We start from the raw sequence: 22,896 nt of genomic DNA, 5'->3' as shown, positions 1-22,896 counted from the left end.
CAGCTGAGCGCGGCGCAGCCCGGCCCCGCTCCCGGGGCGTTGAGCTGCGGGGCGGGGCGCTGCCCCGGAAGGCCGCAGTGGTTCCGGGCCGCGCGGCGCCATGGAGTCGCTGTGGCGGCTGAAGCGGTTCGATGCGTTCCCCAAAACGCTGGAGGACTTTCGTGTGAAGACGTGCGGCGGAGCGCTGGGTGAGCGGGCGGGAGGGGGCGGCGGACGGGGCGGGCGGAGCGGGGGCTGACGGCCCTTCTCGTGTCCCGGCAGTGACGGTGGTCAGCGGGCTCATCATGGTGCTGCTGTTCTTCTCGGAGCTGCAGTACTACCTCACCAAGGAGGTGAGTGGCGGCTCCCGGGGCGGAGACGGGCGGGAAGGGGCTGCGGGTTTGTCTCCCGCTGCAGCCGGGCGCTTTGTTGTTCTGCAGGTCCATCCCGAGCTGTACGTTGACAAATCGAGGGGAGATAAGCTGAAGATCAACGTCGACGTTGTTTTCCCACACATGCCCTGTGCCTGTGAGTCCAACCGCAGTGATGTGGTACCATCCGAACCCGCTGTGCACATCTGGCGCTGCTGGGTGCAGTCACACTGCGCTCCTCCAGCTCCTCAGTTGGGATGGGGTGGGATGGGATGGGATGTGAGCCCACCTCTGTGCCCTGATAAAACACTCCAGGTTGGGCAGCACCGCTGCTGAAGTTGCAGTGTTTCGGAGCACGAGGTGTTGGTGCTCTGTGCCTGATGCCCAGGAGGGCTGGAGGTGTTGGAAATCTCCACTGTTCCCTGCAGGGCGCCCATCGGTGTTACAGCAGAATACGCTGCCAGCAAGCACCCAATGGCGCTTGGATGCCAGGCCAAGGCCAGGGCTCCTGAATCATCCCTGTGAAAAGGGGACTTAGAAGAATATGCTGCTGTTGGAGCAAGGGTGAGAGGACAGAGGAGGGCAGTGCTCAGTTGGATTTCAGCTTAACTCCTGGGCTGCTGTTTGCACAAATGAGCTTTCAGGAGGAAGGGTTTGATTAATTGCCTTTAAGGTTTCCATGATGGTTGAAAGCAGTCATTCTTTGACATTAAACACTGCGTTTGGAACAGTTTAGGATGCAGACATGGCACATTTTCTGTATGTTGTTCAGTCCCAACCATGCACCTCCATTCAGTTTTGGCACATTGTTACCCCCTGCTAAAAGATTCTGTATTTTCACTGGTTGAATACTTCCTCAGGTTGTGACAGGCCACCAGGAATGTGGTTTTATAAACTGCTTTCCTTGCTTGCTGGTTTCAGATTTGAGCATTGATGCAATGGACGTAGCAGGAGAACAGCAGCTGGACGTAGAGCACAATCTGTTTAAACAACGTTTGGACAAAGCTGGCAATCGTGTGACTCCAGAGGCTGAGAGACACGGTAATGTGCTGCTTTGTCTGTAGGATTGGGTGCTCTTGGAGTCTGTTACTGTGTGCTTGTTTTGACGTTCAGGGGGACAAGTGAGAGATGCTTAAACACCATAAACCCTTCAAGCCTTTATGGCATCCAAATCAATAGAACTGACAGAGCAGGTGAAGTCCTGTTGTGCTCGTTGCTTTTGGAAAGTAAATCTTTACCCAGTAACTCTGAAACTCTGCCAGGGAGTCAGGGATGGATTTCAGGAATTAAGTTGCTGGTGGTCTTTTGCTGGGAATCAAGCAGCAGTGCTCACAGAACGTGAGTTTCTTGTGTCATGCAATGACAGTGGGCTGACAGATGGGACAGTCTGGTTGGAGGAAAGAGCATTTCTCCAGGGAGAGCTCCAGCAGCTCAGCCTGTCATCCTAAACTTACACCTGGCTTCACTTAATTCATGTGTGTTAATACATACATGATAAAGTTGTATCAAGTAACACTTGGCCATATAAGCCCCTCACCTTTGTTATTTACGTACCATGGCTCCTCCTTGTGCTTTGGTACAAACCAGAAACAGTTCTGGGGAAGTGCTACCATCTAACAGCTGTCCTTAGCTTTGCTTTTCCTTTGCAAAATGTGAAGTCCTTATTCCCTTACTGTGAGTTACTGTAGTTCTGTATGTCAGCATAAACTGGATTTATTGATTTGTGTCACTGAGATATGTCAGATGTGATGTTGGAGGTTAAAACTAAGCCAAGAGCTGAATAATCACTGCGTGTGAAGATTTCTCTGGTTGTTTGAGCTTTTGGTGGTAGTGTCCCTGTTGTGTAACTCAGCAGCTTTTCTGTATTCAGAGGCTGTGACATTAAAATTTTAAGCCTGGGAATGAAGCTACTCTGTATCCAATTCTCTGTTAACCCATCTTCATTAAACTCTGTGATTGCAAGTTGATTGATAGTCAGTTGTTTAAATTTGGCTATAGCAATATAGGTCTTAAATGTACTACAACATACTCATATAATATGTGGTTCTATTTGGAGGCAGGACAAGACAAGTCACTAGACATGCATCTTCATTTGGAATCCTATTTTGTTTTAGAGCTGGGGAAAGAAGAAGAGAAAGTGTTTGATCCAAATTCCTTGGATGCTGATCGTTGTGAGAGCTGTTATGGGGCAGAGTCAGAAGACATTCGGTAACCATAGACCTTTCTGTATCTTCTTAGCATTTTAGGGAATACTTCTGAGCTGCATGCCTGTTTCTTTGCAGAATGTCTGTGAAGTTCTGTGCAATGAAATCCTTTGTGTTCTGAGAAATCTGAAGGCTGTTGTGCTCTTGTTACACCTTGTGTAGCTGCGTATTTAGTGCTTAAGAATGGACAGTTAAGTTCTGGTTTGTGTACATCCATGCTTAAGGTCAGTGCGACACTGCTCACCATCGTCTGGGATGCCCTGGTATAAAAGTGGTGATGGCCTTCCCTTCAAACTCCTGCTGCAGGCTTTCCATCCTTACGTGAGCATAAACTAAGCATTTACTGCTCACAGAGATAACAGGTGTAGTGGGTCATTTGTGCTCCTTGCTCCTCCTCCCTGCAGGTTGCTATAACAGCGGGTCCTTGTTTGGGCCATAGGTTCTGAGTAGCCTCCAGTCTTACTGTCTATCTGATGCCCAGTTTGTCCCAGCTCTCTAACTGCGCTGTTCCCTGGAGATGCTTTTACCATCTTGAGAGGCTTTTCTTCTATCTGGCAAAAAAAAGAGAGTGTTTGTTTTTTGTTTGTTTGTTTACTTTGTTTTCTTTCCTCTGGTGACCCAAATGTTGTCCAGAGGTGGAAAAGGACTGAAGAAGGTTTAACGTTTTGTCCAATTTTGACAATCATGGCTTAAAAACAGAGAAAAGGAGGAGCAGAAATGGGCAGATGCTTTGTTCACTCAGGGAAACACAAAACTACTCAGAACTGTGGGACCCTGATGGCATTTTTGTAGGAGATCTGTGTTGAAGGGGCAGCATGGCTTTCTAAATGGGCAAAGACCTTCTCAGACTCAAGAACCATTTTTAAATGGATTGTGGCCTTGCATCAAAAGCTCAAAAAATAAATTAGAAAGCCTGAGCTCCTTCAGAACCATTAGGTTGACCTTCAAGATCCAGTTCACAATGTTTGCTTTATCACTTTGGGGAAGAAGTGTCCACCAAATATCTGAGTCCTGAGCAGAAGCATCTCTTTTTTGTGTTGAAGATATTAAGACGGTACTTGTGCTTTCTTTCACAGATGTTGTAATACTTGTGATGATGTCAGAGAAGCCTACAGGCGGCGTGGTTGGGCCTTCAAAAACCCAGATACCATTGAGCAATGCAAGAGGGAAGGGTTTAGCCAAAAAATGCAAGAACAGAAGAACGAAGGCTGCCAAGTGTATGGCTTCCTGGAGGTCAATAAGGTGAGAGATGAGTTTTGTTGTATACCTGCAATGTGAGGCTGACTGTGAGAAGGCAGAATCTGGGTGTTTCTCTCCTTTTCCAGCTTTAGATGTTCACATGCTGTGATTCAGTAACCCCTGGGCTCAACAAAGCGCTTGCAGCTGTAAAGGGTTTCAACAAAGGAATGAGGAAAAGCAGTGGGAAGGGAGTGATCCCATTTCATTGTGTGGGCTGTAGGAAGAACACAGGCCTGGAGTAAGCTTGACTTTTTCTACCATCTAGCAAGTCTTTCTGCTGAGGAGTTTGGAGAAGAGGTGGCTTCTCCTGGGTTACATAGTCCAACTTCAAGTCTTAAAGTGGACATTGCCAGTGGATGCTGGATGTAATAGTAACCAGCAGCTTGCCAGCAGAGGTGCTGAATAAAGTGAAATCTTATCTTTAGAAAAAAAGCAGAAGCAAGAATATTACAGCTGGTTGTCAAAGCTGAAATTGCTCAGAGAAGAGTTTTTTATAAATGATATATGAAAATTAAGTGCAAGATACACCAGATGATGACTATTTAACTGCCTTCTTCTTTGGAGGGCATCCAAACCCGGAGCTCTTGGATATGAGATTCCCAAGCACATTCTGGAAGTCAGCCCTGGGCTAATCTTTCATATCCAAGTATTTGCTTTTTCATTTTCATTTGGTTTTTCTTTTTTCCTTTTTTTTTTCCTTTTTTTTTTTTTCCTTTTTTTTTTTTTTTTTTTTTCCCCAACATCTTTATACATTCTTTCTGTGGACCAAATTCTTTATGTGTGGGGAGTAAACATTCTGTTTACAAAGCTGGGTGCTGTGATTTGGTACCACCTTGGATACCAGACCTTTAGGGGGCCATTTGTCACAAAATATGATAAGCAAGAAGGACTTGTAGGGGAATGCTGGAGGTAGCTCGGGTCAGGGGGTGGGTGTCAGCATGGGAACTTCTGGTGCCATTGCTACTCATCCTCATCTGCTTTGCAGTTGCCAAAGTGTAGTGGATGGCTTGGGACACTGAGAGCTTCCAGGGGGCTGTGTGTGCAGCTGCTGGAAGTGCCAGTGAGGACTGTCTCTTGGTATCTGTATTCCTTACAGATTCCTCGATGTAGTTTTAACAAACTGATGAGTGCTTTTATTTTTGCAACCAGGTTATTTTCATAGGTGTGTACTGAGGGTCACTGTATCACTGTAGTTTATTGTATTGAATTGGGTTATTTTTGCTTGTGATCTTCCTCACCTTCCCTCTGTTACTTCCTCCCCTCCTTTTCTGTGCTGTCTTCTTTTATCTCCCGGAGCAACAGTCAGTTCCCTCTCAGAAAAATTAATGCCTCTTTCTTCTGATTTTTATGCCTACTAAAAATAATCTGCATAAAACAGATTATTACCCACACCAGTAAGTAATTGTGGCTTTCAGCATGATTGTGCCTGGGAGGAACAGGGGAAATAGCTCTTGGACAGCATCTACTGGTAGTGTTGCCTAGAAAGGGAGCTTGCTTAGAGTGTATCTAGCTTAAAAACCGAGAGGAAAAAGACAGCACGGATATGGCTGCTTTACATATATGGATTCAGAACTTGTAATGAACGGTGACTCTCTCCTGCAGGTAGCTGGAAATTTTCACTTTGCACCAGGAAAGAGCTTCCAGCAGTCTCATGTACATGGTAAAGTATTTTCTTTTTCTGTTTATTGTAACCTTTCATTTCTAAGTGTATCTGACCATTGTCTTGGCGTATCTTTGCATTGCAATCCAAAAGAATAGCACTGCTTCAGTGGGGAGGATGATGGAGTTTTGGTACAAAGGTTTATAACTGTCATGAACAAACAGAACACGGGGATGGAGGGACGTGGGAGAGGTGAGTTCCATAAAGCTTCACAGCCCTGCTTTGCTGTAAACCAAATTTGGCCACAGTGTTAAGCCCAGGAGCTGAATATCAGTGTCTGTGGAAAGGATATGTATGGAATACCTCAGGATAATATGAAAGCAAATCAGAACTTTATTTTAAGTTGTAAAGAGTTTTGTCCAGTATATGTAAATACAGTGTCCAGAGTAGTAGTGGTAGTTGATTTATGCTTTTTGTTTTTAACTGGAATTTGGTCAAAAATATTTGTGGTTTAACAGGATGTTTTCAGTTCCCTTGATAATGTTTTCAAAGCCTGAAATTTCTGGTAAAGGTTTCACAAAGAACTTTGACTTTAGGTTGATTTTTCCCCATCTTACCCTTCATTATAGTGTGATCTGTTCCTCTGAGGTGAAGCCCGGGGGGAGATCACTCTTTGTTCAAGTAACTGTCTTTGAAGAAAAACAAACGAGGCCATTTCTAAAGACTGAATGATGAAGGGTTTCTGTGCAAAAAGCTCTTCTGCTTTTCTCCACATCCATTGTTATAATTATGATTCTGGCAGAACTTGCACTTAGAGCATTGTAAGAACAGCAATATTCCTTCCGCCAGTATTGACCCATATGTGGGTGGGGGCAGGACGGCTCTCATCATGTGTGCAATGGAAGTTTTGCACAACTGCAGTGAAAAGCTGAGGACCACAGTGGGTGAGCACAGGAAGAGAAAGAAAGGACTCTGTAGTTACTGCAGACCTTTTGGAGGCCAGGTTCAGAATGTTGCAGTTTTCAAGGGCAAGGAAAAAGAGTAGGAGGACAGATGTGTGGAGAGCAGACCTTCTGCTGTCTGGCAGTTCTCTCATATCAAATACTAAAAATGGCCTCTGATAATTTTCTCAGTTCTTGTAAATGAAGCTGAGAATGTCTTTGCTCTCAATATAACTAACATTGTGTCTTGATTAGTTTTTTTGTAGTTTACAGAGGAGGAGGGTTGGTTTTTATTGTTATTGTTTTTTTCTTTCCTTTCCTGTATTAACAAATAAAGAACTGAACTAGTATTGATCAGTGCCTAAGAGAAGCCTGAATATTCTGAACTGTTGTTATGAAGAATCCACAAAAAATAATTCCGCTATTAGATGCGTAACTGAGATGACTGACAGTATTTTTGCTGCTCTTTTCTATTCCATACTATTTGGAACCAACAGGAAATAGGAAGGTGAACACTAAGTCAGTACTATGGGAAGTTTTTTCTATCACAGTGCTCTCCGTGCCTCGTGGTGGAGTGGCTGTGTTGTTAATCAGCTGATGGTTAGACCTGAGCCCGTACTTCTGTTTGATGGTGTTCCTCGATTGCTGAAGCCAGCAGGCTGACCTGTCAGTTTCTTACACTGTCACTCTCCAACTTTCATGAGAATTACTCTAGTTTAATACATCTCTGGACAGGGAATCTGTACAAGCATCTTCTCAGCAAAGCAAAGGGTCCTATTCAGAAGTACTTTGTTAATCTGACCATAGATATGGTTCTGATCTCAGCTTCTGATTTTATATCACATGCTTACTGTTAATGCCCTCAAAACCATATCTTCTCTCCTCAGTAGAACTGAATTGAAATTGCTTTTTTCTGAGAGTAGATTAGAAGATATATGGGACTAACACACGTGTACTAAAAAGAGCTAGTACAGGATGAGGTACAACTTGAGTTCTATTTAGGTATATTGCTTTAATTGTGTAGCTCAGTCTTTGTTCTTTTTTGGTTTTGTTTTTAGTTGTGCTGGGTTTAATGTGGCCCAAAAGAAGCTTCTTTTTTCCACAGATGATTAATGTCTTATTTGGACTTCTTTTTCCATACACTTTTCTCTCCTTGCTTATATTTTTGTTCTGAGAGAGTCATAGAGTCACCAAGGCTGGAAAAGACCTCCATGCTCATCCAGTCCAACTGTCCACCTGCCACCAATATTTCCCACTAACCCTCAGTACAACATCTGAACGTTTCTTGAACATCTCCAGGGTCGGTGACTCCCCCACTTCCCCGGGCAGCCATTCCAGCACCTGGCCACTCTTTTGGAGAAGAAATTCTTCCTAACATCCAACCTGAATCTCCCCCAAGAGGCCATTCCTTCTCACCCTATTGCTAGTTACGTGGGAGAAGAGGCCGACCCCCACTTCCCCTCAGCCTCTTTACAGGGAGGGAGCTCATATACTCATGTTTTGTGCCCAGAAATCATTTGCCAGAAGGAATACTTTTTAGAACCTTAGGTGAAGTTTGAAATCTTCAATTGAATGTGTGAGGAATATCAACAATTTATCTCCTTTTTCTGTTTTTATTCATTATTATAGATTTTTTAAGTGGATAAGCCTCATGAGCAGACCTTCTTAAAGAGTGCACTACGTATCAGGTTTCTTTGGTTAGATCCACTTTGGGCTATTTTGAATTACTTACTGCCAATGTGATACGTGTTCATGTTTTAAGGCACGTTGGTATTGACTAATAGGAATCAGAGTTATGAAAGAGGCAGCCTGTGAACCTCATGCACTTAAGAGACACGAGTGTAACTTATTGTTGTAAGGGAACATCAGCTGAAATATGTTCAAACCATATTTCACTTTTGTTTGTGCCAAGGATTCCTGATTCACATCAATACCCTCACATCTCAAGCTCAGAAAAATTCATTCTCAGTCTTAGAAAGGTGACCCCAGAATTGTGTCTTGGGTATCTTTATATTCTGGTTGTGTTTATGCTGAAGGACCTCTGATGGTCTCCTGGTGATCTTTTTAGCAGGGTTTGGTAGCTTTTTGTTTGAACAGTTCTCCCCCTGTCTTTATGCACTGTTCGTGTATCTATAGGAACTAGAAGTGCTGAAAAACAAAAAACTGTGTTTTAAAAAGTTTGTTTGCTTTGAAGAAAATGTGTTATTTTGTCTTTTCTTTTGTTTTGCTTTATTTCTGCCCGCATGAATGTTAAATCCAGGTGAGATTATTTCACTTCACTTACTGTTGTTTGCTTTTCTGTGCTTGCATGTAATCTTTTTTCATGTTCTTTTGATGCTGATTCCATATTTGTTCATATGTATCCCATCTAAATGAAAGTTACTGTGCACAATTGTTAAATACAGCTTTGCTTTCTACTTGGTTTCTCATAATCCCAGGCCATGATGGGTGATGAAATTTAAACTGGGGGACAGTGTGTTTCTGTCCTTAGTTAGCTGGTAAGAAATGTCAGGCTTTGCTGGGTTAGTCCATCCATACCCACATTTTTGGTATATCCAAGCAGTGGCACTGGATTATTGGAAGCGCTGAAAACTGGCTGCTTGAAAGCTGCACCGTGATACTCCATCATCAGTGTCAAAGAAGACCCCTCCACTCCTAATGTCATCCTAATGGCCTTGGCTTATTCCTCAGCAACTGACACATCCCAGGTTGTTAGGAAGAAGACTGAAGGAAGTTATGAGGAGGACTAAGGTGCTGCCAAGCAGACTTTTTGGCACTGAAATTAGTAGTCCTGAGTTGCTTGTACCAAAGGAAAACCAAAGTCAAACATCAGTGATATCTGCAGTCTTCTTTTCAAGGCTTCAATGGCCTTGAATCCTGAACTGGAATTTTCACATCCAATTTATGTAGGATAGTTAAGATTTGGGGAATGTTCTTTTTTCACTTGTGCCCTTGTAAAGATGTCATCCACATTCAGCTGTGCCTGTTCATGATCCTGCATATCACAACTGTTCTCTTTGCAGGAGCTCACATGCTTTATGCTTCTGAGCAGCCATCTCCTGCTTTGGATATGAAGCTTCACAGTGAGCTTCCAGCATGGGGGAGCTTCCTTGGTGGAAGTTTCCTCCAGAGAGGTGATCCTGATGTTGTTTCCTTCCTCCTTGCTGCATTCCTACTCAAGAGGAATCTGGGGCTTCTCATTCGTCCTTAAGACTGTGTTTGGACCATTCTTTTGCAGGGGTGTGATCATCAGTTTCCTAGGGAAGACATTCCCCATCATACAGTATTGACAACAGACAGATTTTCTTAAAATACATCATTTGATTCCTTCAGATGCCTAAAAAAATGCTGACATGGATGAATACATTCAAAGCATTCTGTCTCTAAGACTGTGACAATTTCTGTGAATGAAAGCAGTTATGAATGTGATCCAGGCATCGTGATTTCCTTACACCCTACGCAGTCAGCTGGAGGGCAGAAGTTATCTCTGCAGGCACGTTTGTGGTTACAGCTTGTTTTCCTCATTTGCAGTAGATTTGTTCACTTTAATAGATTTTTTTTTGACGATTGAAACCTATTTGAAAGCATCCTTGGATGAGACCTGTAGAATATCTTGATTTATGTAGCTTCTAATGATTTGAGTTTTGAGTTGCAAAATGGGCACATAGTCTTTGACTGGAGATTAATTATCATTTTTTGGTCCCTTGGTATCTTCTCATTGGCTGCCCAAGGCACGCCAGCTACTCCTTTCTGCCGCTGATTGCAGCCTCTCCTTTTCCTGTCCCAGAGCCCTCCTGGTTGTGGGGCTGTGCTGTTGCAGGACTCTACAGATGCCAGACCTCAGCTGAGCTCTTTGCCCATCAACTATTTTGGAAAAGAAAGTGGAGACCAAAACCACCATCAGTGAATTTCATCATGGAGCTAGAAATCCTCTGGATGATCACCTGTGTGCTATTCCTAATTTCTCTTCCTAAGTAGTGTTTGCTGGAGAATTAATCGTTTTTATCCCCAAACTGAATTTTGGAGGCTGAGATTATTATTTCGTCCTCAGAATTGCTAAGGATTTTCCTTTTTACATTGGTAGACTCCTTTCAGTGTTCGATTGGGTTGGTGCTGAAGGACTCAAGGTCCATCAGTAGGTAGATGAAGCATTTCCAAATTACACTGTGTGTGGTTTGGGGACCACAAAAGTGGTGATTCCATTTGCCACCTATCAGAGCTGAAGCTCATCACTTGTTGGGAATGCCTGAGGTTTGTCAAGCAGCTGTCTGGAGGCTCTCCATACCTTCCATGCCTCCTCCATAGCAAAACCTGTGCTGTCAGAGGAGCACTATCAGCAGTGTAGCATTTGGCAGAGACGGGTGGGAATTGTGTGGAGTATTCAGAGGCCCATCTCCATGCAGGTATAAATCTGTGAGTTATTGGTTAATTGTGCGTAATGTGAGTATACATGTGAATGGTCTCTTGAAACAGCATCAACAACAAAAAAGGAGGTTGCTTAACAGAAGTTAGTAAGCTTTAAGATGTGCTGCCCAAGCACACGTTTCCCATCTTTCCTGGTATTCACCTTTGCTGGTGTCTTGAAACTGAATGAACAAAAATGTTGTGAATGTGAACTTTGATGACACCTGAATAGCTTTGGTTGCTGCCAAAATGGCCTTTCCTTTACCTTAAGGAATTGAAAGACTGAGAAATCTAAATACAAGCATCAGTGCTGTCTGGTGTGCTACTTAAAAGCTTATATTAAGGAATTTGGACATCCCGCTCTGTTTTCTTTTAGTCACTAATTCCTGCATTTTTGTTTCTCTGTTGCTGTTTAAATGATTACTAGTACCTGTATTAGGCTTTTTACCTGGCCTAGCAAGTGCACCAGCAAAGCTATTGTGCTCTTTCATACAAGTTTTAGATGCTGTTGTATCTGAATCTCTGCTTTTCGTTGTAAAGATCTGAATATCTCTCTTTTCTCTCCCACTCTGCTCAATGTTGCAGTGCACGCTGTTGAGAGTAAGTGTTGCTATTTCTTTTTTTTTTTTCCCTCTAAAACGACATGCTGCAGTGCTAACCCAATCTCTGTTATTTGCTGAGCCCACAAATCTCCTTTGGGATGAGCTGTGGATCTAGGCTGGGGTTTGAGGTTTCCTGAAAGCTAATAGGAGACCCATTCCAAGTCATTCATCTCTGGTAACTGAGGTAACCAGATGGGAAAGGCTGAGAATCTTTGTCTTAAACGATTTTAGTATGTCACTGTTAGAGATAATATGTTGGTGGTTGTTCTGTGCAGGTGATGTAATTGAGGGGCACATGGTGGCAAGTCGGAGGGAATTCCGCCTTTTGAAGTCATGTGAGATAATTCTCTTATTTAATCTCACTTATACAACAGGCTGGAGATTTGCTCTTGGAAATTCATTCACAAAGCCTCCTCATCTCAGAATACTCATAGAAGGTTTTTCAATGGTCTGAAAAGCGCTGCATTTTTCTGAGGGTGAGAGAGTCCTGGCTATTGCAGGATGAGATGTGGTGTTTCCACTCAGTAGTAACATTTGGTGGAGGGCTCAGGACTTGTGCTCTGCTCACTCCTTCCCTAATCTGTAACGCATTCTGTGCTGCTCCCTGCCTCAGTGCCCCTTCACACCACAGCCTCATCCTGCTCATCGTATTTATGTATGAGCTTTTTCTCCCCAAAAATCCATCCCCAGCATGAAAATTGGTGACCTAACTCAATTTGCAGCCCCATGTTGGGTACCTATGTCATGAGCTTTTTGCAGTTTTAATGCATTTACAGGCAGAGACCTCAGTGGCAGTGAGTGCTTTTTAGCCAGCAAAGGGCTGAGCTGTGGAGTCCAAGGAGCTTTGTGGTTGTGCAGGTCAGAAATGTGAGATGGGGATGTTTTCAGGCAGACAGCGGTGTGACTAAAACAGGGGTGTAAATCAGGTTATATAAAAATGCATAGACTTCTTGACAAACCTAATGTCTCTCACAGGCATCTTTATTTTATGTAGCTAAACACTTAGCCACAGTTGCAGAAGGGAAAGGACACGCTTATATTTCACTTGAAATAAGTCTCCTGCCCTAGCTGACATTCTCTTGTTCGTTTTCTTCTCTAAAAATGCTAAATAGGCTTTTGCTAAGCAAACTCTATTTAACTGAATATTTATCTCCAACCTAAACTGTGTGCTTAGCATAGTCCTTGGTGACCAAAGATGAATAAACGTATGACCTGGTGGCAGATTGATTTGGAGCCCGAGTTAATGAATAGTGCTTTTTCACAGTTCTAAATCATTTATTGCAAAGGTTTTATAAAGTGAGTAGCCAGTGTTTGATCTGTGGAAAGCATTATAGCAACTATGGGGAAATTTTATTTGAAGAAGTCCTAACTTTAAATGAATCTTGCACAGCGTAAACCTGTTGTAATGGGTTAATGAGCAACTGGTCCTTCTCAAGGGCCTCTCTTGAATGTCTCTGGTGCTCTAGCTGTAAGTTTGTCATCCTCACTGGTACTCAGCACCCTCCTTGAGTGCTAATAAATGCAGCTGTCTGAGCTGATGAGCACTTAACTGTAGCAGCAGAGCTGAGAGCAGCAGTGCTCCTGTGCTCCCTGTGCTGGCAGGTTGTGCAGCCCTGTGATTAGCTGTGTGTTGAAGCTGATCTGACTGAAAGAGTGTCCTCAACCCAAGGGATTCTTGTTTTGGCCTGTTGTGCTCTCTGATGTGGTTCTTGACCATCAAAAAGAAAGTGCGAGGTGAAGACTTTTGGCATTGGGTTGAGCTGAACTGCAGGTCCAGTATGGGCAGGATCTCCATAGACCTCTGTTACTGACTGAAGAGTAGCTGCTGCTGGCAGTGCAAAAAGCAGCAGCACTTAACACTCACTGACAGCTAACCCACTTAGCTTGGCTTAATTGCATAATACTACAACAAAACAGGGTACTGCTGGCAGTCATTAAGAAAAATGTTATACCAAGACCACTTCCTCATTCCTTCTTTCTCTATCTACTGTTTTGTATATGTTTCCAAACATTTGGTTGGATATTTTTTATTTGTCCATTTTTTAGTTTGGTTTTGGGTTTTAAGCCCAAGGAGTTCTTTGATCCAGATGCTAACAGACACAGAAATGATGCTAATGGCAGGGGTAGGTCTGCACACTTATCAGAGACACCTCATATATAGAGAATGATAGAATCACCGAGGTCGGAAAAGACCTCCAAGATCATCTTGTCCAGCCATCCACCTACCACCGGTATTCTGAGACCAGCTGCTCTGAGCTCTTTGTAATACAAAACCATTGCCTTAATTGCAATGGCTGCAGCCTTGGTTTCCAAGCACTGAAAACTTTAGCTGTGAAATGCAAAGGGTTCTCCTTAGATCAGAGCTGTAGGAGGAGGAAGGCTGTAGTTCAGGCACAGTGTGTCCTTTTCTAACCGTATGGTCTCTGCTTTTCACATCTTTGTTTTAGTAAAGGTTTATGTAAATACCAGCAAAACTTGTATTGTTTTATTGAAAGATGATGTTATCAGGAAAAAAATGAGTTCACAGTGTACTTGTTAAACATTTATTTTAAAAGAGAGGTAGTTTCAATCAGGTCTTTAGCTTTGCAGCCTGTCTTATGGTAGATGGCATTGTCAGAAACCATTTAAAGGCAGCATTCCTTCATTATCATTATTATTCTGTCATTAAGAATGTGGCAGTTGGTGATCTGACTCCATTAGCTCAGAAAATGGAGCAACTTTAGATGAGCCTGGTGGGAGCATTCCTGAAATCCAGTTGTGTTTCCATCCTGACACTGAGGCTTCTTCCTGGCATTACATTTAGCTAGCCAACAAGAAGACGGTGATTCCTTTTAGCAGTGCTTGCCATGGCCCGTGTCTTTACAGGTGTCCTCCATGTGCGTGGTGCTGGCTGTGCTGCTGTCCTGCTGTATGCAGGAGGGGCAGAGGCTGAAAGCTGCCCTTGCAGGGACTTGTCCTTTCCCTGCGTGTTCTCAGGGCAGCAGTAGCAGTGCTAATGTGCAGGGTGCTGGTAGGTGCTCGCTTGCTGTTGAATTCTGTAGGGTGCTTTCATGCAATGTTAAGGCACGTGCTGCCCTCAGCTGTTTAATTCTGTCATGCTTCTGTCTTTCCAGCACTTAGAGGAGTTCAACAAGAACTAAAATGGAGATCAAGTTAGGATTGAGGTAACAGTGAACTTCTCCTTGCTCGACCCCAGGAATTTGTTTTTTCCATATGTTAAGAACGTGTTCAGGCAATAACTGAAGTATCTGATCTAGGCGTCCAATTACTTTCCTCTACTCTAGCAGTGGGTAGGCAGTCTGCGATAGGACTAGAAGCAGTTTTATCTGTCATATGTCCACCTGCAGGCAGGAGAGAAACCCAGGTTCTTTTTTTGCCGTTTCAATCAGCAATAGCTACGATACAGTAAACAGATACGCTTTGGAATTGTAGTCTGAACTACACTGTTAAACTGTTTTTCTGTTACAGTTCATGACCTCCAGAGCTTTGGACTCGATAACGTAAGTGTTTCCAAGATAACTTCCCAATTCTCTCAGTTTGTTTTCCTTCTGGATTTCCCTACAGTTTCCACTTAGGGATCTCAGTGTGCTGATCCCATCTGGCTTCAGGCTGTATGCATCTAGGCACAGTCTGGGACCTGCTTTCAGGCAGTGCTCTGCAGTGTGTTCTGGGACATCTTCATGTTGCCTGGCAAGCCTGCTGCTCTCTTCCTGAGGCTACCTCAGTTTGTAATTCTGCTGAATCAGTTGGAGTTCAGTTGTGCTGTGAGCAAAGCAGATGGTGCCCAGACCAGTGGCAGCTGGCAGTTTTTTGCTCCTGTGCCAGGGAAGGGAGTGGATGGGAGAGCTTGCTGTGTGGGTGGGAGGGAGGAATGCAAAGATCTGGGGATTTGGAGTAGAAAATGGAGAAATTCCACATCTTGCAATTTTCCATGAATTCTTTTTTTTTTTTTAAAAAAAAAGAGCAAGTGCTGTAGAGTTTACTGTTAGGAAACAGAGTAAGGGAGGGCCTGCTAGAGCAACACTCAGAAGAACATTCTGAATGTGAACATTGGGCCCCTTGCTTTGCCCCTTGGATGCTGTGCATTGTGTGAGTTATCAGTGTTTCTGTTGCAGATCAATATGACACACTATATCAAACATCTCTCATTTGGAAGGGATTATCCAGGCATTGTGAACCCTCTGGATGGGACAGACGTCACTGCACAGCAAGGTAAGAGCCGGCTGAGAGAAATCTTTTTAAGAGTTGGTATTAATGAGAGTTAGAAGAGGAGTGAGATTCTCAGTCTTAAAAAAGAGCCCTGGCAACGCTGCATAAGACTTGGACCACCCCACCTTGCGCTTGTTTTAAAACATATACTTCCATTCATCTGGAACAAATCACCCGGTGTGTTTTGTTCTGACTCTGTGATCTTTCTGAAAGGTCTCTCTTTTCAGCATTAATGGATAGACAACAGAAGGTGCAGCACTTTATCGTTAAATGCCTCTGTCATGTGGGGAGAGTTCTGCTTGGCTAATGTGTGCAGTAAGAGGTGGCCACAAGTTGCAGGATAGAGAAAAAATGCCTAACAGAGTTGCTGGAGAGTTGTGGAGTCTGCCAGACCCAGATCTACCTGATGGAAACAGCTGAACAGCTGCCACTGAGTTGAAATATTGCTCATCTTTGCTAGGTAGCTCTTGCTTGCTGGCTTAGGAAAGAAGGATGGTTCTCTCCTCGTGGTATATTCACACAAACCTGCTTTATATGCCCCTATGTACATCGGTTACATTATTTAGATCTACTACATTGTGCAAACATTGCCTTTACAGGTATTTGGGGTGTTGTTATGTGATAAAGCTTAGAGACATTGGTGGTTTGGTTCAAGGATTGTTATCCTACCTAAATCTGTTCTTTTAATTTTTTTCACCATGTTTTAGTTGTGGTACCCAAATCAAAGGACGGTGCTTAAAATAAAATAGGGAAAAATGAAAAGGTGTCATAATGCTGTTATTTTTCTGTGGAGTAATAAACTCTGATGGAGATGGAGCCCACAGCCAGTTGCTAAAAGTCTCTGTATGCTAAAGCCTTCCGTGCAGGACACAGCTAAACAGCAAGTGGATTTCTGAGGAATTACTAGGGCTGAAGATGTAGGCGAATCAGGCTGCAGTCCAAATTTATGATTATTGCTGTTTATTGGTATGATATTGTAGGGAAGAATTACTTGTATGGGAATGAATGAGTAACGTTCTTTTCTGAGGAATTTCCGAGAAAATCAGTTTTCAGAGTGACTGCTACATTCCATTTTTCTTAAGAGAAGCGAAGGAACAGATATGAAGGATTAACTTTGTTATCATTGAAAGCCCACAGCTGCTATTGTGCAAAACAAAAAGGTTCTCTGACAAAAGCTCCCATGAACAACAACAGTGCATAACTAACCCATCAGATGAGCTCTGCAGCTCTTCACAGTTGATCACAATTAATAGTGTGTATTTGTCTTTGCTTCTAGCTTCCATGATGTTTCAGTATTTTGTCAAAGTGGTCCCTACGGTTTATATGAAAGTAGATGGTGAAGTAAGTACCTTTATTTCCCTATTGCTTTGGCTTGTTATTGAAATAGAAAGTCCATGTTATTGTTGTGTCTTTTCATGTTTCACTGTGCACACACAGGGAATAAGGTTATGTTACTGTGTGTAGTATATTTCACGCTCTGCCTGTACTCTAAGAGGTGAAGTGGCTTCAGCTGATTCTCACCCCCTTTTTGCACACTGCTACATGGGATGGGACCCAGCAGTATTCTGTGCAACAATGAATTTCTCCTCTCCTGTTTTATTTTTGTGTGTTTTAGAATTTGCTTATTCCAAGCATACACATATTGAGATTCAGCTGTCTCATCTCCACGAGATCTCTACGAGAGTAATTCAGTGGGGTTAATCAGCATTTCACAGATCTGAAACTCATCTCTTAGTTTTTCTTCTTCTTCAGGCATAGCAGTAATCCAGTAATCAATCAAGAACAAGCAAAAGCCTTGAGATTTAATTTTCATTCTGACTCTGCTGTCCTCTGGTGGAAGCAAGACACATTGCTCTAACTTCCTTCATTTAGGGACCCCAGCAGAAGCAAGTTTCTGTGTTGTAATCTTGTTTGCAGTGATTAAGCAGATCTCAGCCTCCATACCACCTAATTCAAAGAAGCCACACGTTTGTGTCATGTTTCTTCATGAATCCTTGTAGTGTCTGCTCAGGAGAGGTCCAGGCACTGAGGAGCAAATGTTTTTTGGATGTGCTTGTCTCCAGTTAAAAGTTCCTCCATTAGCTTTCCAAATAGGGTGGCTGGATGAAACTGTGCCAGAGTTTGATTCCTTTATCCTACACAATCTTGCAACACCACAAACCCCACAGCAGTGGGTGCCCCTACACCCTCATTCTCAAGCAGTCATAATAACATATTGTGTGTCAATGCAACCTTCGTGTTGCTTTGGGCACTATGAAATTCAAATCATTGGCAAAGTATTAGTTACCTCAGAGGCTGTGTAGGAGCCACATGGCCACCACCAGCAGATGCAGTACAGACATTCAAGTGAAGCTGTCCTAAGCAGTGTGGGCAGAGCAGCCCAACAGTAGGTGTAGGCTGTATTTCCTCATCTGCCCTACAGGTTGAATCTGTTTGTAAGCATCGTTTATTATGTGATAAATCCTTAAGTAGGCCATTCCTTCTTTAAATACCCTGCCTTTCTTGGGCCTGTCTTTTTTTTTCCCGGGAGATGTATGGAAGTTAGTTGCTATGAAGTAGTACTGGGAGAACACTCAGATCATGTTTGAAGCTCATTCTGCTTGGATCCAGGTCAGCTGTGCAGTTTCTGTGAATCACTTGGGTACAAAGGACAGTATGTGTTGAGCTCTAAGCTTATAGCTGGCCCACAGCCCACCATGGCTTACAGCTCTGTGGATGAAATCCCACATGTAGAGCTGTCAAAGGATGAGTTCTGTCAGAGAATTGCTTTTTAGTCTCCAGAAGAATCTCTGCAGACCATGATGCTTATACGTCGGTAATTGTGGCTCGAGTGTGCTGCCAAACATACACCATGATCTGTCCTACATATTCAGTACTTGCAACCCTCAAATGTAGAACTTGATAAAGAAGCTGAATGGTTTCTTTTCCAGCTTGACTTGTAGTTTGTGTCAGGTAGCTTATTCGAGAAGGTAGAACGTAATTTATTTGCTGTAATACGACCAGTATGAACAACCTGTCTAAGAATCACAGAGCACAGGAAAGTGCTATGGGGTCATTTTTGATTTGTACAGAGATGGGCCATCTTTGTTCTTCTGCAGCTCTTGAAGCTTTCCTTTGTTTATGTATTCTTACTTTCATTTTTTTCTCTCACTCTTGAATGTATACAGCCTTCTCAGACCGCACACTGTGTGATATTCTTCCCATGTTCCATTATGATTCACAGCTGAATGTTCATTTCCAGCTATTTCCACAGAAGTTCAGCTGCTAATGGCTGACCTCTCAGCATTCAATGTTGTCTCCTGATGTTATGTATGGGGAGATAATTTTTTGTTGTATCATGTGGGAGCTTATGTGTTGGCTCTTAAAGGACCTCAGAAGTTAGCTGTTGTGGTGTTCATGGACTTGAAACTGGAAGTGACAGTATGAGGTAGAAAGCTAGGCCAACAGGCTTTGGAGCTCAGTCAGGCCAGCACTGCAGGAATTGGACTTGTCCTCAGACTGCACGTCAGTGCTGTTTCTTGAAGTTTGCTTATGTGGGCAGCAAATTGGCAGAGGGTGATGCGGCCTTTGGGTTGAATTTTAGAAAGGCATCTTATGGCAACTACCTGCCAGCACAGAGCAAAGCAGTTCAGCCTGAGGAATGATGCACAGTTCATTCTTTAACTCATTGATTTAAGCATGGCTTTAACCAAGATCAGGTAGTAAAATTAGATCTAATTCTGCTGGTGCCGATTATGACTCTTGCAACTGTGACTACTGTCATGAGCCCACAGAGAAGGGCACAACAGCAGTGATGTGGTTCACTGAACTCATGTTTTCAGTAGCCTTCTATATTCCCTGTTAACAAAATGGTGCTTGCTGCTTATGTTTCCTCCAGGTGGTAAGGACTAACCAGTTTTCAGTTACACGACACGAGAAAATAGCCAACGGGCTGATAGGAGACCAGGGTCTGCCTGGTGTGTTTGTGCTGTATGAATTATCGCCCATGATGGTGAAGTTGACAGAAAAACACAGGTAAGAATCATTTCAACGTATTTCATTCACCTCGCGTTGATTTTTGCCATTTCACGTAGCTTAAAACACAACTGTAGATGCCTGACAGTCAGCCAAACCCCTCCACAACCAGCACAGAGAATGGGACGCTCCCATATATGGTTCCTTTCACTGTGAACATCTGACAGGGATGGGATCTGGTGTTCTCCCATACTACCTGGAATGGTTTGATACAGTATCAGGATGGAGAAGTGCAGAAGTCTGATATGATGGTATTCAGTTCAGTCTAATTTTCTCAAAGTCTTTTTTAATAGGAAGACTAATTTTATATAGCAAAGCCAACGTGATGAATAGATACAAATGCAGCTTACCACTTTCACTGTCCTGGAAGATCTCACCAGTACCTATGGAGACATCCACTCTGATAAACCTTATTTGCTTTGCATTTTCAGTAGCTTTTCTGCACGTTGTAGTCAGTGTGGAACCTGTTCCTTCCAGGTTTCATTTAATCACAGGCTTGAAATTACAGGGAGACAGAAGGGGTTGTAGCTGTCCAATCTTCTGGGATCATAATGAGGCACAGCTTTATTCTATACCTTTTAATGTATTAATATGTGCTTAGGGATTCTGTTTTTCTCGTACAGCAGCCTGATATGCATTGTGTCTGAGCAGAACTGGCTGAAATCTTAAGGATGAAAAGCCCATTCTTTAGGGTTTTTAAGTTCAGTATGTGCCTCCTGGGGTTGGCACTGAGCTCATTTAAGCTCATTACAGTGCTGTTTCTCAGTAAAATGTTTGAGTGATGAACTCCATCCTGTAGCCAAGAGGGGTGGTTTAATTGTTAAATCTGTTGTCAGTTGTTAATGCTTATATAATGCATACTTATGTAATATGATTAACATAATGTTAATTATGGGTTACTTTGTACTGATTGTTACTTATCTGTCATACTGGTATCAGAGCTGATGATGGTTTCTCAAATTGTTTTCCCCATTCCAGGCCCTTCACACACTTTCTCACAGGAGTTTGTGCCATTGTTGGTGGCATATTCACAGGTACTGCATCTTTAAATCCTTTTTCTCTCTGATTATTTGCCATCTTCTTCTTTCTTAAATCTGCGTAGCTGTTTATAAATCCTCCTTTACCAGGGAAAGGTGACTTCAGTCTTCAGGAGGCAGTACAGATGTTCTGCAGAGCTGTGGGTGTATTTCATTTTGATGCTCTGGGAGACATTTTGATTTCAAATAATGCAAATAATGCAGTCTTTCACATACCATTCAGATGTATCTGTGCTGTTTTCCTGGCCAGCTTGGGTCTGGAAGCAGGTAGTTTCCTTCGTGCTGAACTGAAGCCCATAAAATCCCTGAACTGAGGTCCCCATGGGCAGAGCCATCTTGGAGTTCACAAACTGTGTTCCCAGACACAGGAGCTCCAGTGAATGCTCTTCAGGGCCCAAAAGCAGCCCTGACAGCTTCTGGAATAGCATTTACTCAGTTCTATGCACATGACAGAGCCCAGCCTTGGTCCAGCTGTGTACTGCAGCTGATAACCCAGTGTGCCCTGAAACACACTCAGACATTCTCATGGAGATTAAGACAGCAGATCTTGCAGGAGCTGAGAAGCTCTGTAGGAGTCCAGCTGTGTCATATCCCTGTATTCCAGAATACCTGTATCTGCTACATCACAACACTTGGATAACCTGATACTGAGGTTACTGTCTATTAAACAGGATTTGTCTGCAACACATTTATTTGATCATGTTCATTTTCATGGCTAACTCAGGAAAAGGCTTTTAAAAATTATTATGACAAATTCAGGTGTCCTCTATCAGTGACTGGGGCCGCTTTGTGGTGTCTTCTGCCATACACCGTGGTCAGAATGTAGGTGCTAGAGGACAGCTGTCTGACAGCGAGTTTGTCACAGCTTCAGATTGGTTCCACAAGTATTTTCAGGGCAAAAGATTTGGGGCAAAAGCTGCCATCTCCTACGAGGGATATCCATAAAGGGCAGTGTGTGTTTTCTCAGGTAGGTCAGTTTGCTTTTGGGGTTACTGTGAAATGAGCAGAAGGGAAACATTCCCTTGGTGAGTTGGGTCAGGGCAATAGAATGGCACAGAGCTCTCAGAATCAGCTTCCTCTCCAGCCTTTCCTCACTCATCTGTCAGCAAACATGGCTCACCTTTGTCTCATCTTTTCTTCCTTGAGAGATCACTTTCTGGGTAAACACGGTCACCTCTGCCCCTGCAAGCTGGATCTTGTGTCTCCTAATGAGATGGGGATGTGGGTCTTCTGAGCAGCAGCAGCTGCTTTCTCTCTGGGGGAGCTGGAATTCCTGCTGCTGACAGAAGGATTTGTTTTTTCTTTCTGTGGGAGATGCTCTGTATTTGAGGCTCATTTGGCTGGATCTTGTTTTTCCTTCTAGTTGCAGGATTCATCGACTCCCTGATTTATCACTCAGCACGCGCCATCCAGAAGAAAATTGAGCTTGGGAAGACAATATAAACAGTGACCTCACTGCACACACACACATAAAAAACTGTAAGGAGAACTAAACAGGTGCACATAAGAAGAGGTTTGGAATTACCAGGTGACCCCAACTGCTCTTAATGTCTCATCATCCGTTATTTGGCATTGATTTGTGGATGGAACTGCTCGAACCGTGCTGCTATGACATGACATTAGCCATCTCATCTGGCTGTGCAGACCCTACTGAAAAACCCTTTTGTGTTAGTCCGTCTTCATCCAGTTTGCCCCCTGAAAGAGCTGCTGGAGATACTTGAGGAATAACGTACTGTGTTGTCAGGAGGATCAAAGTTGTCACCAAAAGCCTTTCTGACAGCACCATCTGTCTTCTTTGAATTGTTCCTTACAGACATTTCAGAATGTGCAGATGCTGAATGCCAGACCTCTGTGACAGTGTGCTGAATGCTGCATGCTTTCCTTCCAGCTGCCCAGGGCAGTGTGGAGGGAGCTGGCATTCAGGGTGTGCTTTCTGCACCGTGTGGTCCCACATTTGTTTCAGATTGATCTTCTTAGGGGAGATGCAAACTGATGTGTGGATGAGGGAAAAAAACAAACCAACAGAGTTTGGAATTTTAATGAATTTTAAATTGCATTGTGTTTTTCACTTCCCCTCTGTCTGTGTTTTGTAATGCAGCCTATCCCATGTGTTTCAATAAGGCTTTTGGAAGAATGATTGATTAAATTATTTGAACCAATCCTGAATTGGCGATTATAATAAAAACTACCTGCATTGTGGCAACATGTGGCAATAAGGATGATTTTTGTTCTTGGTTGATAATAACCTGCAGCAGTGAGTGCAGTGCTGGTGAAATCACTGAGAGGAGCTGGAAAA

The 22,896-nt window shown here is 43.2% G+C and overlaps 1 protein-coding gene across 2 annotated transcripts; it reads left to right on the top strand.

Annotated features, from left to right (window-relative positions):
• The first annotated feature begins 49 nt into the window (after positions 1-49).
• ERGIC3 (ERGIC and golgi 3) lies at positions 50-22,803 on the top strand. 2 transcript variants are annotated; one of them, XM_015881331.2, is made up of 14 exons: positions 50-188; positions 262-332; positions 420-507; positions 1,272-1,391; positions 2,465-2,558; positions 3,631-3,796; positions 5,396-5,453; positions 11,324-11,338; positions 14,809-14,840; positions 15,456-15,552; positions 16,826-16,890; positions 19,427-19,563; positions 20,542-20,597; positions 21,964-22,803. In XM_015881331.2, exons 1-14 carry the CDS (start codon positions 101-103, stop codon positions 22,041-22,043), a joined length of 1,167 nt encoding a protein of 388 aa, XP_015736817.1. In that variant the 5' UTR covers positions 50-100; the 3' UTR covers positions 22,044-22,803. The 2 variants fall into 2 exon arrangements, with proteins under 2 accessions (XP_015736817.1, XP_015736818.1); XM_015881332.2 differs by lacking the exon at positions 11,324-11,338 and having other exon boundaries at positions 51-188.
• Positions 22,804-22,896: the final 93 nt, after the last annotated feature.

Source organism: Coturnix japonica, chromosome 20 (genome assembly GCF_001577835.2).
Source record: "Coturnix japonica isolate 7356 chromosome 20, Coturnix japonica 2.1, whole genome shotgun sequence".
In the NCBI taxonomy this organism is placed as follows: Eukaryota; Metazoa; Chordata; class Aves; order Galliformes; family Phasianidae; genus Coturnix; species Coturnix japonica.
The sequence above is the reverse complement of the archived record's forward strand: the minus strand, read 5'-3'. Positions and strand labels throughout refer to the sequence as shown.